General features: G+C 43.3%; 1 protein-coding gene across 3 annotated transcripts in view; it reads right to left on the bottom strand.

Moving 5' to 3' along the window:
* TMEM245 (transmembrane protein 245) overlaps positions 1-19,292 on the bottom strand; it is a 134,706-nt gene that overhangs the window by 87,001 nt on the left and 28,413 nt on the right. For 2 of the 3 annotated variants that reach the window (XR_012320093.1, XM_073678486.1), the window contains exons 6-9: positions 17,945-18,114; positions 17,396-17,419; positions 3,079-3,183; positions 2,790-2,872 (exon numbers count right to left, since the gene is read on the bottom strand). Coding sequence is in view for 2 of the 3 variants with exons in the window: in XM_073678486.1 (XP_073534587.1) it covers positions 2,790-2,872; positions 3,079-3,183; positions 17,396-17,419; positions 17,945-18,114 (382 nt within the window). In the remaining variant the exon portion in view is untranslated. The remainder of the gene's footprint in view (positions 1-2,789; positions 2,873-3,078; positions 3,184-17,395; positions 17,420-17,944; positions 18,115-19,292) is intronic. The other variant, XM_073678487.1, reaches the window with a different exon arrangement.

Raw genomic sequence — 19,292 nt, 5'->3', positions numbered from 1 at the left:
CTAGAAACTGACGAAAGGGTCGGAACTGCAAAGCCACCCGTCTCTGAAATGGACAGCTGGGCCTGGCCTGGGGAAACATGGTGCTTCTGCCGCCCATGATGTCAGCAATTATCTTGTCCAATTTAGCACCGAACAGGCGCGACCCCTGGAACGCTAAACCCATAAGGGTCTTCTTTGAAGCCAAATATGCACTCCATAGCTTGAGCCACTGAATACGACAAAAGGTCACACAATTGCTTGCCACCTGGGCAGAGCATTAAGCTGCATATAATGATACTGAACATAAATATCTACCTGCCTGTGCGATCTGATCTGCAATATCCGTTTGCTCCACCTCCTAGGAATCAGCCAGAGTACTGCACCATAAATGCTTCACCCAAGCAGTAACTGCCTTGGATACTCAAGTAGCAGGGAAAGTAGGGCAGAGGAGAAAGCCTGCTGCTTCAAAAGCGGACTTAGCCACAGACTATGTCTGTCAGTGAGTTCTCAAAGTGCCGCTACCTCAGCCAGAGGTAAAGTAGTTGTCTTAGATAGGCGATATACGGGAGTATCTACCACAGTTGGCACAGACCAGGATGCCACCAACTCCGCTGGAAACGAGTATAACATCTCCATATGACTGTTTTTTAAATCGCCTGTCAGGGTGTTCCCATGCCTTCTGTAGGAGTTTCACAAACTCCTCATGGTTAGAAAAAGATCTAGCCATGCGCTTGCCTCCCCTAAAGAAACCTGTTTCAGTGGAGGGTGGGGGGGGGGTTGTCTGACGTCATCACCAACCTTCCCACCTGATATGAGTCTAACCCAGGCTCTGAGCTGGAACTAGAGTCCAATTGTTGGGGGTAGTGTACTTCCTGAGAGGAGGAAAAAGATCTTGGACATCTTCCAAGCGAGGGAAACATGAAGGATGTGGTAAAGTGAGGCTGCTTGGATCTCGTCCAAGACCAGCCATACTGGTGTGGCGTAGCAGGGGGGTTCAACTCAGTCGCAGAGGCGGTAGGAACTCGTGGGGCTGCAGTTGCCATTGTCAAACGCTCCACAACAGTAACCAGCGTCCTGAACCCCCTGGTTAGTTCAGCTATCGACTAGGATAGATCACAAGCCCAAGCAGGCGGGGCTATACTCTCCTTTGACATTACAGAGGTCTGTTGAGCAGGTATAAGCAGGGAGGGAAGCAAAGGAGTACAGGAGGTACAGCAGGACACCAATTGCCCAGTGGAAAACTAATTAGTACAGGCCAAGCATGCATAATAAGTGTGACTAGTGCGGGCTGTGCCGATGGGTGAGCATGATCTTCTCTAGACTCTGATGTTATAAGAGCCAAAAAGTAGGGAAAAAAACACAATGAACAGTGCTTTAAAAGAAGCAGAACCACTAATCAGCCCCCAGATGTCAACAGCCTACCCTGTCTGCGGTCCCAGAAGAGCACCCCTGTGTCGCTGGTGTCCGTTATGCTTCAATGAGTGCCGGAAGCAGGACGTAGAAAGTGAAGATCCAGGTGATATTTTTAAAATACTGCCACGTGATACAGCGCCGCCACTGGAAAAGGAAGGTGCGTGGTTAAAGGGGCAGGCGCCAGGAAGTGCTGAATGGCCGAACGCAGAAGCCACAAGCAGGTGGATTAGCTACAACGCTGCCACAGTAGCAGAGATGCTGGCCGCACAGGGCCACTGTGCCAGGTTAAAGGCGACGCCGCCGTGCAATGGCCTCCATGCGGTCCACCCTACTCGACTCAGCAGACAAAGTAGTGGAAGCCTGAGCCGCCGACTGGACTTAGCAACCGGGCATCACAGGTCCGTGCCTCTCCTTCATGCCAACGAGCCCCTGTCCTAGATGTTCCTAAATTACCTTAAGAGACAGGGAGTGGGGGAGGAGAAAAAGAAGTGAAGAAGGATGTGGGGAAAAAGGTGAGGGTAGAGGATCGTGACACATAGTCGCAACAAGGCCATACTCACCTGTCCTGAAGACGCAAAATCTTATCTTCAGCTCCATGCAGGCTATATAGGATGGGCAGACAGGAGCTAGCTGGCTTGCTTGCTTACTTACACACCGACGCCCCAGTACCTGACCACCGGCTGTGTCAGGGTATTCTGGTTAGGCTATACTGACGAGAGGACATGGACTGCACAATTACAGCCTGCTACCCTGAACAGGATGCAGCTGAAAGACAGACGATTAACGCCTAAACTAACGAATAAGACAGCTCTAAGATAGACCTTGTCTCAAACTGACACTACACAAAACTAAAGGAGCATGAGGCTAGTAGGTGAGGTATAGTCTGCTGGACAGGAGCCAATTTCCATTTTAGAATGTAATAACAGTGTCAGCCTCGAAGTGGCAGCAGACTATCCTATGGTTCTCTTAAAAGTGAAGCAAGCAAAACTTTTTTTTTTTTTTTTTTTTTTTTTTTTTTACAAGACAAAAACAGCTATGCAAGTTTGGCATTGCCATAATCGTACTGACCTGAAGAGTCATGGTTCTATATAGTTTTTACCAGAGAACACCATAAAAACAAAGCAAAAAAACATGGAGTAATTGCATTTTTTCACTATTTCACTTGAACTATTTAATGGCATCAAATGTTTTCCCATTTTCCAATACATTGTATAGTAAAATAAATCATATCATTCAAAACTAAGAGTCGCCATGCTAAAAACAAGCATCCTATGTCGAAGAAAAAATGAAAAAAGTGATGGCTCTTGGAAGGCGAGTCGGGCCAAAATGTAAACAAAAAATGGAAATGGAATATAGCCTGGTCCTTAAAGGGTTAATGTATGCACATAGTTCCTTACTTTGCCCATTCTGGATGATTAGACACAGTCTCATTAATTAGATTGCTGGTTACTTCAATGATATGCACACTTTCCTCGTGTACCTGGAGAAACGTATTAGAAACAATTTATAAATAATGAACAAACTACATGTACAAACTGTATAAACATGTCACACTAATACTGTAATACTGTTATGATTGCAGATTTCTTTCTAGTGGCAAAATTTTTTTCTTTTTTTAGTTAAAGCAACTGGTTACTAAGTTGGGCACAGGTAGTATTTTTTTTTCCAAAAAAAGTTGAATGTTACCTTTGCTGTTAAGAGTAAGGCTAAAAGGAGAGTGCCGATGACAAGCAGGAATATAATGAATATGCTTATGATTTTGTCAAGAGTTTTCTCCAACCAAACTATCATCTGCAGAAATAGGGGAAAAAAACAAGCCATTCAATGATTTTCCACAATTCCTGCTCTCCATTGCTGAAATTAAAGTAGCACAAAAACAAACATATTCCAAAGCAATACACAAAAGACAGGCTTCACTGAAAATGCCTGCCATGCAGTAACCACAACTAGAAGACTGGGGAGATTTAATAGGTTGAATACACCTGAATTCTGACTCAATTTGTGCCAAAAAACAAATGTACATGCCCGAAACTAGACTCATAATGCGTCTTAGATCATTTTCATGCCTCGATATATACTTTTGAAGTCTGGAAAAGTGTCTAACACTACTAGCAATATGAGCCAAATTTATCACAGAGCGCATCACTGATAAATATTGGCACACACCCTAACTGTATGGACTAGTTTTAAGCCAAGTTTAAGTTATTAATATAAATTAGGTAAAATCTGAATAAATGTACCCCATTATTTAAGATAAAACTGGAAGGGTAATCATACTTTTAGTAATTTACGTCTTAAACAAGCATCAACATTTTTATCCTCTTAATATATTGCAGTCATTAGTATTATTATTCAAAGGGTTACATACCAAATACAGATATCACTCAGTAAACAAACTAACAATGAAAGATTGGTACAAAGGGAAGAGGACCCTGCCCTTGCCGCATTACATTCTACAGGAACGGGGAAGAAGACAGTAAGTTGGGGGCGGTTGTAGTAGCTCCGATGTTGTTGAGGTGGCAGCAAGCAAGGTCGTGGCAGCAAGCAAGGTCATGGCAGCAAGCAAGGTCATGGCAGCAAGCAAGGTCATGGCAGCAAGCAAGGTCATGGCAGCAAGCAAGGTCATGGCAGGCTGTAAGCTTATTTGAAGAGATGGGTCTACAGGTTCCGTCTGAAGGATCCAAATGTGGAGACTAATCAGACGTGTTGAGGCACAGAATTCCATAGGATGGGAGCTATTCGGGATAAATCTTCGAGGCGATTGGGTGAGGAACGAATAAGTGTGAAGGAGAGAAGGAGGTTTTGGGATGACCGGAGATTACGTAAGGGAATATATCAGTAGATTAGTTCAGAGATGTACGGAGGAGAAAGGTTAGCGATGGCCTTGTAGGTCAGAGTCAGTAGTTTGAACTGGGTACGCTGGGCAATTGGGAGCCAGCAAAGGGATTTGCAAAGAGGGATAGCAGAGGAGTAGCGATGGCAAGAGATGAACCAGTTGCGCAGCAGAGTTGAGGATGGAGTGGAGGGGTGCGAGAGTGTTTGCAGGTAGGCCACAGAAGAGAATGTTGCAGTAGTCAAGGTGGGAGATGATGAGGGCATGCACAAGCAGTTTAGAAGATGGAGGGTTGAGGAAAGGACGGATTCTGGAAATATTTTTGAGCTGGAGGCGACAGGAGGTGGCGAGAGCTTGGATGTGGGGTTTGAAGGACAAGTCAAGGGTTACTCCGAGGCAGCGAACTGCCAGTACAGGGGAAAATGTGATGTCATTTATTGTGATAGAAAGATCAGGTGGGGAAGATATGCGAGATGGGGGAAAGATGATGTGTTCAGTTTTGTCCACATTGAGCTTGAGGAAGCGAGAGGAGAAGGAGGTTATCGCTGATAGACATGATGGGATTCTGGACAGCAGAGAGGTGACATCTGGGCCAGAGAAGTAGATCTGAGTGTCATCAGAGTACAGATGGTACTGGAAGCCATGGGATTTTATGAGCTGTCCCAGGGCAAGGGTATAGATGGAGAAGAGTAGGGGTCCTAGGACAGAGCCTTGAGGGACTCCAACAGAGGGGGGGGGGGATGAGGCGGTAGTGTGGGAGTGGGAGACGCTAAATGTGCGGTTAGAAAGGTATGAGGAGTTACAAGATAGGGCAAGGTTTTTGATGCCAATGGAAGAGAGGATCTGTAGTAGGAGGCAGAGGACAGGTCAAGAAGAAAGAGTACAGAGAATTGTCTGTTAGATTTGGCTGTAAGTAAGTCATTAGTAATTTTGGTAAGGGCAGTTTCGGTGGCATGGTGGGGGCGGAAACCAGATTGTTGGTTGTCGAAGAGAGAGCAAGATGAGAAGTGAGAGGAAAGTTCAGCGTGAACATGTTGCTCAAGGAATTTGGAGGCAAATGGTAGCAGCGATATGGGGTGGTAGCTGGATAAGGCAGTTGGGTCAAGGGATGGCTTTTTGAGGATGAGCGTGATTGTGGGAGGTTACTGGGGAAGGACAATGGTCTGGGAAACAAAGGGGTTGTGGTGGTTGAACAGTAAAGACTTGCCGTTTTTGGTCAATCTTGTTTTTGAAGTGTGTGGCAAACTCCTCAGCAGAGATGACGGCGGTCGGAGGGGGCAGTGGAGGGCGGAGGAGAGAGTTCGTATTGAATAACTGTTTGGGGTTGTAGGGTAAGGAAGATATGATGGTTGTGAAGTTGGACTGTTTAACATAGGTGAGGGCTGATTTGAATGCGAGTGTTGCTTGTTTGAATGCAGTGTAGTCATCTTGCGAATGTGCTTTCTTCCAATGCCGCTCCGCAACCCTGGACGCTTGCCGAAGCTGTTTAGTGCGGTTGTTGTGCCAGGGTTGCCTATTAATTTGTCGCGCTCCGCCATACACAAGAGGGGTGACCGAGTCAATAGCTGATGCGAGTGTGTCATTGTAGAAAGCAGTGGCGCTGTCTGTGTCGTGGAGGGAAGATATGGATGTCAGTGGTAGAATAGAGTCAGAGAGTGTGTGAATGTCTAGATGTACAAGGTTTCTGCGGGGATGTGCTAGTTGCTGGACATGGGTGACAGGTGAGGAGGACAGGGATGAGAAAGTGAGTAGATCGTGGTCAGATAGGGATAGGGGAAGGTTGTGAGGCTAGATAGGGAGAAGAGTCGGGTGAAGATGAGGTCTAGTGTGTGTCCGTCTGTGTGGGTGGCTGAAGAGGACCACTGAGTAAGTCCAAAGGATGAAGTAAGCAACAGGAGTTTGGATGCTGTTGACTGGCGTGTGTCAGTGGGGATGTTGAAATCGTCCATGATGATTGTGGGAATGTCAGCAGAGAGAAATTAAAGAAGCCAGGTTGAGAACTGGTCAATAAAGGCAGTGACCGGGCCTGGAGGTCGGTATATCACAGCCACTTGGAGGTTGGAGGGAGAGTAGATGTGGACAGAGTGGACTTCAAAAGAAGGGAGAATAAGGGAGAGTAGAGGTGGGATAGGGCTAAAGGTGAAATTGGTGGAAAGGAGAAGACCCACTCCTCCACCATGTCTGTTACCAGGGCGAGGAGTGTGGGTGAAGTGGAGGTCACCGGAACACAGAGCAGCAGGGGAGGCAGTGTTGGAGGGTATCAACCAGTCTCTGTGATACCCAGGAAGGAGAGACGATGAGTGGTAAAGAAGTCGTAGACAAAATGGAGCTTGTTGCAGACAGAGCGGGCGTCATCATGTTATATATAACACTGTGTGCTTATAATTGCTCATTTTGCCTTTCTACCCAGCTAATTCTTCTCTTTGCCATTAGATCTATGACATAATGTGATTATAAACCGACTAGCTGAATCCTTCTAAGCTCTATGTATAACCCCTGGCAAAAATTATGGAATCACCGGGCTCCGAGGATGTTCATTCAGTTGTTTAATGGTTGTTGAAAAAAAGTAGATCACAGACATGGCACAAAACTAAAGTCATTTCAAATGGCAACTTTAGGGCTTTAAGAAACACTAAAAGAAATCAAGATTAAAAATGTGGTACTCAGTAAGGGTAATTTTTTGCAGACCAAGCAGAGGGAAAAAATTATAGAATCACTCAATTCTGAGGAAAAAATTATGGAATCACCCTGTAAATTTTCATTTTGAAAACTAACCCCTGCATCAAATTAGATCTGCTCGTTAGTCTGCATCTAAAAAGGAGTGATCACACCTTGGAGAGCGGTTGCACCAAGTGGACTGACATGAATCATGGCTCCAACACGAGAGATGTCAATTGAAACAAAGCAGAGGATTATCAAACTCTTAAAAGAAGGTAAATCATCATGCAATGTTGTAAAAGATGTTGGTTGTTCACAGTCAGCTGTCTAAAATCTGGACTAAATACAGACAACATGGGAAGGTTGTTAAAGGCAAACATACTGGTAGACCAAGGAAGACATCAAAGTGTCAAGACCGGAAATTTAAAGCAACATGTCTCCAAAACAGGAAATGCACAACAAAACAAATGAAGAAAGAATGTGAGGAAACTGGAGTCAATGTCTGTGAGCGAACTGTAAGAAACCGCCTAAAGGAAATTGGATTTACATACAGAAAAGCTAAACATAAGCCATCATTAACACCTAAACAGAAAAAAACAAGGTTACAATGGGCTAAGGAAAAGCAATTGTGGAATGTGGATGACTGGATGAAAGTCATATACAGTGATGAATCGCGAATCTGCATTTGGCAAGGTGATGATGCTGGAACTTTTGTTTGGTGCCGTTCTAATGAGATTTATAAAGATGACTGCATGAAGAGAACATGCAAATTTCCACAGTCATAGATGATATGGGGCTGCATGTCATGTAAAGGCACTGGGGAGATGGCTGTCATTACATCTTCAATAAATGCCCAAGTTTACATTGATATTTTGGACAGTTTTATTATCCCATCAAATGAAAGGATATTTGGGGATGATGACATCATTTTTCAAGATGATAATGCATCCTGCCATAGTGCAAAAGCTGTGAAAACATTTCTTAAAAGAATACACATAAGGTCAATGTCATGGCCCGCAAACAGTCCGGATCTCAATCCAATTGAAAATCTTTGATGGAAGTTGAAGAAAATGGTCCATGACAAGGCACCAACCTGCAAAGCTGATCTGGCAACAGCAATCGGAGAAAGTTAGAGCCAGATTGATGAAGAGTACTATTTGTCACTCATTAAGTCCATGCCTCAGAGACTGCAAGCTGTTATTAAAGCCAGAGGTGGTGCAACAAAATACTAGTGATGTATTGGAGTGTACTTTTGTGTGTTTGTTTTTCATGATTCCATAATTTTTTCCTCAGAATTGAGTGATTCTATAATTTTTTCCCTCTGCTTGGTCTGCAAAAAATTATCCTTACTGAGTGCCACATTTTTAATCTGGATTTCTTTTAGTGTTTCTTAAAGCCTTAAAGTTGCCATTTGAAATGACTTTAGTTTTGTGCCATGTCTGTGATCTGCTTTTTTTCAACAAGGTTAAACAACTGAATGAACATCCTCCGAGCCCGATGACCCCATAATTTTTGCCAGGCGTTGTAGAAACAGGAGGTCAAATCTCCCTGTATGAGACATAAGTTACTGCAAAAGTCCCTGGCAGGGGGGAGGAGCAGAGCAGCTGGATCAGCAGTTGAAGAGGGGAATGATGAATGCAGGGACAAGAGACTTCCTGTTTCTATATAGAGCACGGAAAAGAGAAATGAGCAGTTTTAAGCACAAAGTGCTACAAAATATGATGACTGCAATATACTAAAGAGAACCTGTCACCAGAAAAAACACTATAAACCTGCAGATATGGGGTTAATCTTCAGCTTAAAAGCGTTATTAACCAGCCCGATGCCCGCACTTAGCTGAATGCTGCGGGGAGAACCCGCAGCGTTCCTGTTTCAGTCACGGGGGCGGAGCTGGTTCAGTCAACCCTCTGAGAATACAGAGCAGCAGCTGTAACCCCGTCCCCGGCACTAACTGACAGCCGGCCCCAATGCAGAGCAAGTGTCAGTCGAGGCCGGAGGCACGGTTACAGCCGCTGCTCTGTATTCTCAGGGGGGTGACTGAAGCAGCGCAAGCTCCGCACCTGGGACTGAAATCAAAACGCTGCGGTTTCTCCCCAAGTTCGGCTAAGTGCAGGCGTCTCGCAGGTTAATAACACTATTAACCCTAGAACGCATGACCATAAAAATCTACTTTTTCACATACCCTTTGGAAGTGCATTGAGGTGAAGGGTACATTGCTGGAAAAAGAAAAAAAAAAAACTCTTTAAATCTCTTAGTTTGCGAGTGTGAACGAGCTGCGTGTGTCCGGAGCGTAAGTGCGAACGAAAGTAAGTGTGTGACATGTTTTTCAGTGAAGAGGTATTTGGGAATCCTGCAGAAAATACCTGTGTGAATTGCGGTGAGTGCTGCATTGTGACCTGCTGAGTGCTTTTCTACCTGTTTAGATTTATTGGGCTTTTTAAAACCTATTTTCTCACTACAGTTTTAGTTTCTTAGTTTACTACCTGTGTATTTAAGGGTTAACTACATTGCACTAAAATCCTGAGGTGTAGATTTACTCACAAGGGGTTAATTAAGGGGAAGGGGTCATAATTAAGGGTTTATAAGGGGCAGCTGGTTGGACATCAAGTCCTTTGGAAGTGCATTGAGGTGAAGGGTACATTGCTGGAAAAGGAAAAAAAAAAAAAACTCTTTAAATCTCTTAGTTTGCGAGTGTGAACGAGCTGCGTGTGTCCGGAGCGTAAGTGCGAACGAAAGTAAGTGTGTGACTTGTTTTTCAGTGACTTTGGATTCAGGGAGTTTGGAAGGGAGGACTTAGGACTGAATTGCTGACTGTATTTCATCTTTCTTTACTTTACTTTTTACTTAATTAATCCACCTGACCTACTTATCTGATTCCCCCGTCCATACTTGATACTTAATTGATCCCCCGTCCATACTTTACTGATCCCCCGCTGATATCTAATTGATACACTTGCACATCCCTAATTGATCCCCGTCCATACACCTATATATAAATAATTGTGTTTTGTACTTGTATATATATACTGACTGTATCCCCATATTTAGAATGACGTCCATTTTGGCCGGAGCCGTGCAGTGTACATCTTGCACAATGTATGCATTCCGTGAGCAACCGCTCGAGGATCCATACTGCTGCGAGAGATGTGAGCATATCGTGCACTTGGAAGCCCAAATTCTGGATCTAAGTGCTCAGATAGCGGTACTGAGGAGCATCGACAACATGGAACGGAGTTTGCTGCTCACCGAGCAGACACTCAATGGGTCAATACTGGGGGTGGAGCATAGAGGGGAAGTGCAGGCTGAACAGGCAGGGAGCTGGATAACAGTTAGGAGGGATAGAGGGAAGAAGTATAGGAAGGCTGGTTCAGAACTGGCATTATTGGAGCCCGACAGATCCTCTGACCGCCGGGGGAGTGTATGCTCCAGTAATGAGGGGGAGGGGGAGGGGGGAAGTGTAGGGCAGGCAAGACAGGTTCTGGTAGTGGGTGACTATTATTAGGGGGACAGACAGGGCAATCTGTCACAAAGACCGGGATCGCCGAACGGTGTGCTGCCTCCCTGGCGCTCGAGTCCGGCACATCGCGGATCGGGTTGACAGGTTACTGGGTGGGGCTGGCGAAGACCCAGCGGTCATGGTCCACATCGGCACCAATGACAAAGTGAGTGGTAGATGGAGGGTCCTTAAAAATGATTTCAGGGACCTAGGTAGGAAGCTTAGGGCAAGGACCTCCAAGGTAGTTTTCTCAGAAATACTACCAATCCCGCGAGCCACACAGGAGCGCCAACGGGAAGTTAGGGAGGTGAATAAGTGGCTAAAGAGTTGGTGCAAGGCAGAAGGGTTTGGGTTCATGGAGAACTGGGCCGACTTCGCGGTCGGCTACAGGCTCTACCGTAGGGACGGGCTGCACCTCAATGGGGAGGGTGCAGCGGTGCTGGGGAAGAAGATGGCTAATAGGTTGGAGGAGTTTTTAAACTAGAGACGGGGGGGGGGAACCAAGGAAATAGGTGGGATGTGAGGCAAGCAAGGGGGAAGGGGAGAAGTGAATATAATGAGGGTGGAGAGGGGGGTGGGGATAGTACAGTTAGATCGTTAGAGAAGAATAGGATGCTAAATAACCCCAAAGTTTTATCTTGCATGCTGACCAACGCAAGAAGCCTGACCAATAAGGCGGATGAGCTGCAGGCGCTTATATCGGAGGAGAGGTATGACATCGTAGGTATTACAGAGACTTGGCTAGACGATAGCTATGACTGGGCGGTAAATTTATTAGATTATAGTTTATTTAGAAGGGACCGGAAACAGGGGAAAGGCGGAGGAGTCTGCTTATATGTAAAGTCATGTCTAAAACCCAGACTAAGAGAAGATATAGGAGAGGGAGAAGAGGGGGTCGAGTCCATGTGGGTAGAGATAGAGGGAACTAAAAATAATAATAAAATATTACTGGGGGTCTGCTATAAGCCACCCAATATAACAGAGGAGAATGAGAATCTGCTATTAGGACAAATAGACAAAGTAGCAAAACATAATGAAGTGATTGTAATGGGGGATTTCAACTACCCGGATATTGACTGGGAAACAGAAACCTGTAGATCTCAGAAAGGAAAAAGGTTCTTGACAAATATTAAGGATAATTATCTCTCCCAACTAGTGCAGGAACCAACGAGAGGGAAGGCCGTGTTGGACTTAATATTGACTAATAGGCCTGATAGAATAACTGAGGTACAGATAGGGGGGCACCTAGGTAATAGCGACCATAATATTATCGACTTCAAAATGCCCTTCAGTAGGGTTATCAATAAGGGAACAACAAAAACATTAAACTTTAGGAGGGCGAAGTTTGATCAGCTGAAAGAAAGCCTTCAACTTATTGACTGGGACAAAGTTCTTAATCAAAGGAATACGAATAGTAAATGGGAAACCTTCAAAAGAATTCTGAATACTCAGTGCGAGAGATATATACCGTATGGGAATAAAAGGGCCAGAAATAAGAGGAAACCAATATGGTTGAACAAGAACGTAAAAGGGGCGTTAAATAGCAAAAAAGAGGCATTCAAGAGATTAAAACAGGAAAACAGTAAGGAGGCACTAATGTGTTACAAGGAAAAAACGAGAACCTGTAAAAAACAAATAAAAATAGCGAAGGAGGAAACAGAGAGACGTATTGCTAGGGAAAGTAGATCAAATCCCAAACTGTTCTTTACGTATATAAATAGTAAAAGGATTAAATCGGATAATATTGGACCGATAAAAAGTGAGGAAGGCAAAATCATAGAGAAAGATGAGGATAAAGCTAATCTATTAAATAATTTTTTTTCGACAACTTTCACAAAGGAAATCGAACTAACAGGAGAAATGAGAAGTGACAAACTTAATCCTCCACTAAGTATGACAAATCTAACCCAAGCTGGGGTACAGAAACGCCTCAGTAACATTAAAATAAACAAATCACCAGGACCTGATGGCATACACCCACGGGTACTAAGGGAACTAAATAATATATCTCATATTTAAGGACTCTGTTGAGACTGGGTCTGTGCCACTTGATTGGCGAAAGGCGAATGTAGTGCCAATATTCAAAAAGGGAGCGAAAAGTGACGCCGGAAACTATCGGCCGGTGAGTCTGACGTCTGTTGTGGGCAAAATTTTTGAAAGCTTCATTAAAGAGGCAATTACGGAGCATCTTGATGCTAATAATCTTTTAATCCCGAACCAACATGGATTCATGAGGAATCGCTCCTGCCAAACAAACCTGATTGACTTCTACGAGGAGGTTAGCTCTCGAGTAGATCAGGGGGAACCAGTGGATGTCGTGTATCTCGACTTCTCAAAAGCGTTCGATAGCGTGCCACATAATAGGTTGGTATACAAAATGAGAATGATGGGGCTGGGGGAAAATGTCTGCAAGTGGGTAGCTAACTGGCTAAAGGATAGAAGGCAGAGGGTGGTTATAAATGGAATATACTCAGATTGGGTAAGCGTCACTAGTGGGGTACCACAGGGGTCTGTACTAGGCCCAATGTTATTTAATATCTTTATTAACGACATAGTCAACGGGATAAATAGTAAAATATCAATATTTGCAGATGACACAAAGTTATGTAAAACAATTAATACAAAAGAGGACAGTGCAGACCTACAGAGGGATTTGGATAAGCTGGGTAGGTGGAGCATTAAATGGCAAATGAGGTTTAACGAGGAGAAATGTAAGGTCATACATATGGGAAGGAAAAATGGAAGTCACCAGTACTCACTGAATGGGAAATCATTGGGGAATTCAGAGATGGAGAAGGACTTGGGCATCTTGATTGATAGCAAACTAAATTGGAGTGCCCAAAGTCAGGCCGCTGCTGTAAGGGCAAACAGGGTAATGGGATGTATCAGAAGAGGTATAGCTGCAAAGGATGAGAACATTGTTCTTCCACTGTACAAAGCACTGGTCAGACCACACTTGGAATACTGTGCTCAGATATGGGCCCCAATATATAGAAAGGATATAAATGAGCTTGAAAAGGTACAAAGGAGGGCAACAAAATTAATAAAGGGAATGGAGGGACTGCAATACCCAGAGAGGTTGGCAAAACTAGGACTATTCAGCCTGGAAAAAAGAAGGTTGAGGGGGGACATAATAAATGTGTACAAATATGTTAGGGGACAGTATAGAGATCTTGCCCGGGATTTGTTCAAAAGGAGGGATATTACGGTAACAAGAGGGCATTCACTAAGACTGGAAGAGAAAAGGTTTCAGCACCAGCATAGGAAGGGGTTCTTTACGGTAAGAGCAGTGAGAATATGGAATTCACTGAGTGAGGAGACGGTAATGTCGGATTCACTACACCAGTTCAAGCGGGGACTGGATGCATTTCTAGATACCAGGCAGATTTCAGCATATACTTAAAAATAGAATAAAATAGTAGGTTGATACAGGGATTTATTCTGATTGCTGGTTTCAGAGTCGGGAGGGAATTTTTCCTCAGGTGAAGATTGGCCAAATCATTTGGGGTTTTTGCCCTCCTCTGGATCAACTTTAGCAATTACAGAACTAACAGGTCGAACTTGATGGACGCAAGTCTTTATTCGGCTTTACAAACTATGTTACTATGTTACTTTTTCACATACCTGGGGCCTTTTAGGCCCGTGTGCAAATAACATGGAATAACTCAAACAAAAATGACAAACAACTATATACATGAAGAATACCTAGAGTTTCAAAATTCTAACTAAAGTAATCTCGCAGAAAATGGAAAACAATTAACAGGGCGGGCCTGCGAGGCCCCAGGTATGCGTTCTAGGGTTAAACTTCAGATTAACCCCAAATCTGCAGGTTAATAGCATTTTTTCTGGTGACAGGTTCCCTTTAAGAGGATAAAAACTTTGATGGGAGTGCTTCTTTAAATATTTACATTACACACAAATGTGTTAGGCTGTGTGCACACTGTATGTTTTCACTGCGTTTTTTTCAGCGTGGAAATGGGCCAAAAATGCCAGGTAATCCATGTGCCAGCTAATGCAATGACAATACTGAAGTGTTGTGCACTTGATCAGGAATTTTCCTGTCAGGAATGTCATTGCGTTTAAATCTGCAGCATATCAATTCTTTTGGGGGTTTTGCCTTGTTTTTCACTGCAGCATTTTTGCTGCGTATTTGACTGACTCAATTCAAGTCAATGGGTCAAAAACGCGTCAAAAAAGCACAAAGAATTGACCGTGGATGACAGGAGTCAGCTGATGAGAGGCTACTCCTCCCATCAGCTGATGGGAGCTGTCATAAGCTGGTGTCTGTGATCGAAGTGAAAAAAAAAAGTTAAAATAAATGAAAGTTAAAATAAAAAACACATAGTACTCACCTATCCTCTGTAATCCCGGGTGTCCCGAGACGATCAGATCACCCAGCAGCAACTCTATACACTGACAGGAGCGCAAATGCTCCCGACAGTGTATAGCGCTGAGCTACTGGGACAGAGGTCACATGAGTTCATCAGCTGATGATAGGCTAATGAGCTCCAGTGACCTCACTTACTGCACTGATGCTGTGTGAGAAAATTCTCTTGCAGCGGTGAAATAAGTGAGGTCACCGGAGCTCATCAGCTGATGAACTCATGTGACCTCTGTCCCGGACACTGTGGACTTTTATTTCAAATAAAGTATTTTTTTCAGGCAGTGTGTTTACATAACCCCTTTACCCCCGGGCCATTTTACGTTTTTGCGTTTTCTTTATTTGCTCCCCTTGTTCCCAGAGCCATAACTTTTTTTATTTTTTGGTCAATATGGCCGCGTGAGAGCTTATTTTTTGCAGGACAAGTTGTACTTTTGAATGACATCACTGGTTTTACCATTTCGTGTACTGGAAAATGGGGGAAAAAAGGGCGGCGAAATTGCAAAAAAAGTGCAACACCGCAGTTGTTTTTTGGGGTTTTTTATACCACGTTCACTGAATGCTAAAACTGACCTGCCACTATTATTCTCCAGGTCATTACGAGTTCACAGACACCAAACATGTATAGGTTCTTTTTTATTTAAGTGGTGAAAAAAAAAATCCAAAGTGGGGAAAATAAAAAAAGTCACCATTTTCCGAGACCTGTAGCGTCTTCATTTTTCGTGATCTGGGGCTGGGTGAGGGCTTATTTTTTGAGCGCCGAGCTCACGTCTTTATTGACATTTGGGGGTAGATTTGATGTTTTGATCGCCAGTTATTGCATTTTATTGCAATGTTGCGACGACCAAAAAAACTTAATTCTGGAGTTCAGAATTAATTTTCTCGTTACGCCGTTTACCAATCGGATTAATTTTTTTTAGATTGATAGATCGGGCGATTCTGAGAGCGGCGATACCAAATATGTTTATGTGGGTTTTTTTATTATTTTATTTTGAATGGGGTGAAAGGGGGGTGATTTAAACCTTTATATTTTTAAAAACTTTTTTTTTTTTTTTTTTAACACTTTTTGCTTGCTTCAATAGTCTCCGTAGGAGACTAGAAGCAGCAGTTGTCAGATTGCCTACTGCATACAAGCGATGAGTAGATCGCTTGTATGCAACAGAAATTCACACTTGCTATGAGCGCAGACAACTGGTTGGCGCTCATATCAATCGAGACATGACAACCACAGGGGTCTGCTGCAGACCTCGGGTTGCCATGCCTACCCATCGGTGACCCGCGATCATGTGACGCGGTCACCAATGGGCGGGGCTAGTGCCGTATTTCTGGCGCGGCGATGTTAAATGCCGCTGCCAGAGATTGACAGCGGCATTTAACTGGTTAACAGCCGCGGGTGGATCGCAATTCCACCCGCGGCTGTTGCGGGCACATGCCAGCTGTATAAATCAGCTGACATGTGCCCGGTTCAGTGCGGGCTCAACATCGGAGCCCGCGCTGAACCAGGGGTGATGACCTGGGGCGTATTAATATGCCCCAGGTCAGAAAGGGGTTTTTAAAATGCATTTTTAGGGGCGACAGACTCCCTTTAAGGTGGCCATATATATTAGATGGTTAAGCAACCATTTACTGAATGATCTTCTAGTAAACAATCACAAACAGATGTAATACATATTTTAGTCCACACTGCAAAGTTCATTCTATTCAAATGATGACTGTCCTTAGCAGCCTGTTCGTTGACAAAATTCACCCGATGAACAATTTTTGGGGTTGAAATCATCAATATTGCTCAACTTTAAACTAAACTAATGTGCATGGCCACCTTTATAACAGATGCATAGCAAACCAATGCTTGTGTCAATGCTGTATAAAATGACAGATACTGCACATGTACTAAAAGGAACAAATTACATTACATTAATGTTAAAGCCTGGAATGAGTGTTTGTAAAGCTTATAGCTGGCCATACAATATTGATTTCAGAGACTTTTTTTGTTTTCATTTATGAGTGGACAGTGACAGATGTGTTGAAAGAGAATGTCAAAGGTTAAAATGACAAATCATTGTCCATCTTTGCCATGATCTGGGGCCTGAGTCTGAGATCTGTTGTTCCATCATGAACAACTTTTCAACTTTTTGCACCAGAGAACATCTAAGTCCAATGGCAGATCAACCTTTCAATAGATAACTGCCAACGGTCCGCATCAGTCACACTCAATCATGTATTGGCAGCACGGTGGCTCAGTGGTTAGCACTGTTGCATTGCAGCGCTAAGGTCCTGGGTTCCGTTCCCATGAAGGACAACATCTGCAAGGAGTTTGTATGGCTTTCCTCCCACACTCCTAAGAAATGCTGATAGGGAATTTAGATTGTGAGCCTCAATGGGGACAGTGATGACAATATCTATAAAACACTATAGAATATGATGTAGCTGTATGAGTAAAATACATACATAAATGTCACAAAAAGACCACGATGGTCAGCAAAAGACAATCAAAAATAGCACTTTTTCTGCCATCCAAAATCTCTAGTGTGTGGCCAGCCTGAGCCACTTCTTGAAGCGTGTGAGCAGTTTGTGTTAAACACATGGACAGGATCTCATTTCACAAGACAAAAAGTTCAATAAGCTGTTGCTTTACCTGCTCATTAAGCCAATGCCACATCTTTATGTGGGCAAGAAAGTGCAATGAAAAAAAGGGGCAAGGAGAAAATGGGAGGAAGAGAAGACAGTATAACTTTAGTGAATAATGTGCAAATACAATGAGGCAAAAACAAAAGGGAACACAAGTAACAAGGGACAAATACATAGCTAGAGCGCTATATATTTCTATGACAACACTAATAAAAGCTTACGTTGATGGCGATAACTGAGATCATGCAACATGGTAAAACCTCCAAAATCCATGTAAACATAGCACACATTAGCCTTATACAGAAATGTTATATTCTATGTACACAACTCTTATATTCTGCAAACACAATTGTCATTTTTCACAAAGCATTTACACTGATCATCAAGTTTTTGTGGCACTTAAATATGAAACAAAAACAACATCAGCCTCGGAACATAAGTAAAAAGTAATATATGATAATATATGATGTGGCTAAATAAAGACTACATTTTTAATGCTGTATGTTAGTAATATGTAATGTTGAGGCTGGCACTGAACAAAACTAGAGACGCTTACCTTACTGTCAACTTTCAGAACAAATTTTCCCAGTCCTCGAATTGGTCTTGGTGCCAAAGCTTCTTTACGTTCCCTCACAAACTCTTCTATTACTTCCCACCAGCAGCCAAAACGATTCCCCAAAAAACCAATGACTCCAAAATGGATCACCAGCTTTTTAACTGCAAAAACTAATACAAAGAGGAAACACTCTTTAGCAGAGCTTTTATACATTTGTTCAGTTGTTGAACCACACTGAGCTTTCCAAAATGGAAGCTGCTAGAACAAACAAACAGTCTTTGAATTACATGGTGGCCAATCATCTGAGTGGTGCCAACTGGTAATGCTCATACACTAAGTGCATGGGCTGAGAAATATTTACCCCTGGGGGGTATACATATATATTATATAGAATGTTAGAGGTAGGCCTATAAAAATAATTCCTACGGGCATCATAAACCCCCCTAAAAAATTATGTCGGCGTTGCATGATGATCACCCTGGTGATATGGTGGTGGAGGATGAGGAGAAGGATAAGGAGGATAAGGAGGAGGACGAGATAAAATAGACAAAATGCTGAAGCGTACACACATATCTGGGTGTGAAGGGGTATATGTGAAAAAAAATACTGGATTTGAGTTTATGTTCCGCTGCCATCATCCGGTGGTGTTGAGAAGTCCGGCCCAATCTAGCCCTTGTTCATTTTGATAAGAGTCAGCCTTAAGATTTCTGTCGAACGAAAAATTGTCTGCAAATACAGAATTCAATTTACCAGTAATTAGGTTTCTAGGAAACCTCGACAGCGTACCAGGAAGTTGACTTCATGCCCTAATTAGGAATAGGAAACAGAGGTTAAATGGCCTCTCCCCACCTTCACTCCTCAGTGTATTTCCAAATAACCAGACCAGGACGAATGCTCAAATTATTTAACAGAAAAAAAAACATTTGTGCTGTTGTAGAGGGTTTCTTGAAACCAAGTTACCAGTAGGCCAAGTTTTTTTCTAATCACCCACCAGGGCAGCCTCACAGGAGACATACCAAATAAGAATATTTAGAATGGGACAAGAGCATGGAAGGTTTTCCGCTCACATGCAAGATCTTGAAAAAATATATTAAGTTTAATTTACAATGTACTGAAAAAGCATGGACCAAAAGTACAAGTGGTGGCTCTACACATCTGCTCAATGGAAGCATTTATCCAGTCAGTCCAGATGACAGACAAGGCTCTGGTGGAATGAGTCTCTAACTTCCCTGGAGGAGATAGCCCTTGATCTTGGAAACCTTTATAGATGGCTTACTTGAGCCAGTTGACAATACTGTTTTTAGACACTATCTTTTTCCTATTAGGTCAACAATATTGTGTGAAGAGA

Source organism: Phyllobates terribilis, unplaced genomic scaffold (genome assembly GCF_046119375.1).
Source record: "Phyllobates terribilis strain yellow unplaced genomic scaffold, ASM4611937v1 Scaffold_4__5_contigs__length_816908805, whole genome shotgun sequence".
NCBI classification, from domain to species: Eukaryota; Metazoa; Chordata; class Amphibia; order Anura; family Dendrobatidae; genus Phyllobates; species Phyllobates terribilis.
Note: the sequence above shows the minus strand (reverse complement) of the source record. Positions and strands in the feature narration are given on the sequence as shown.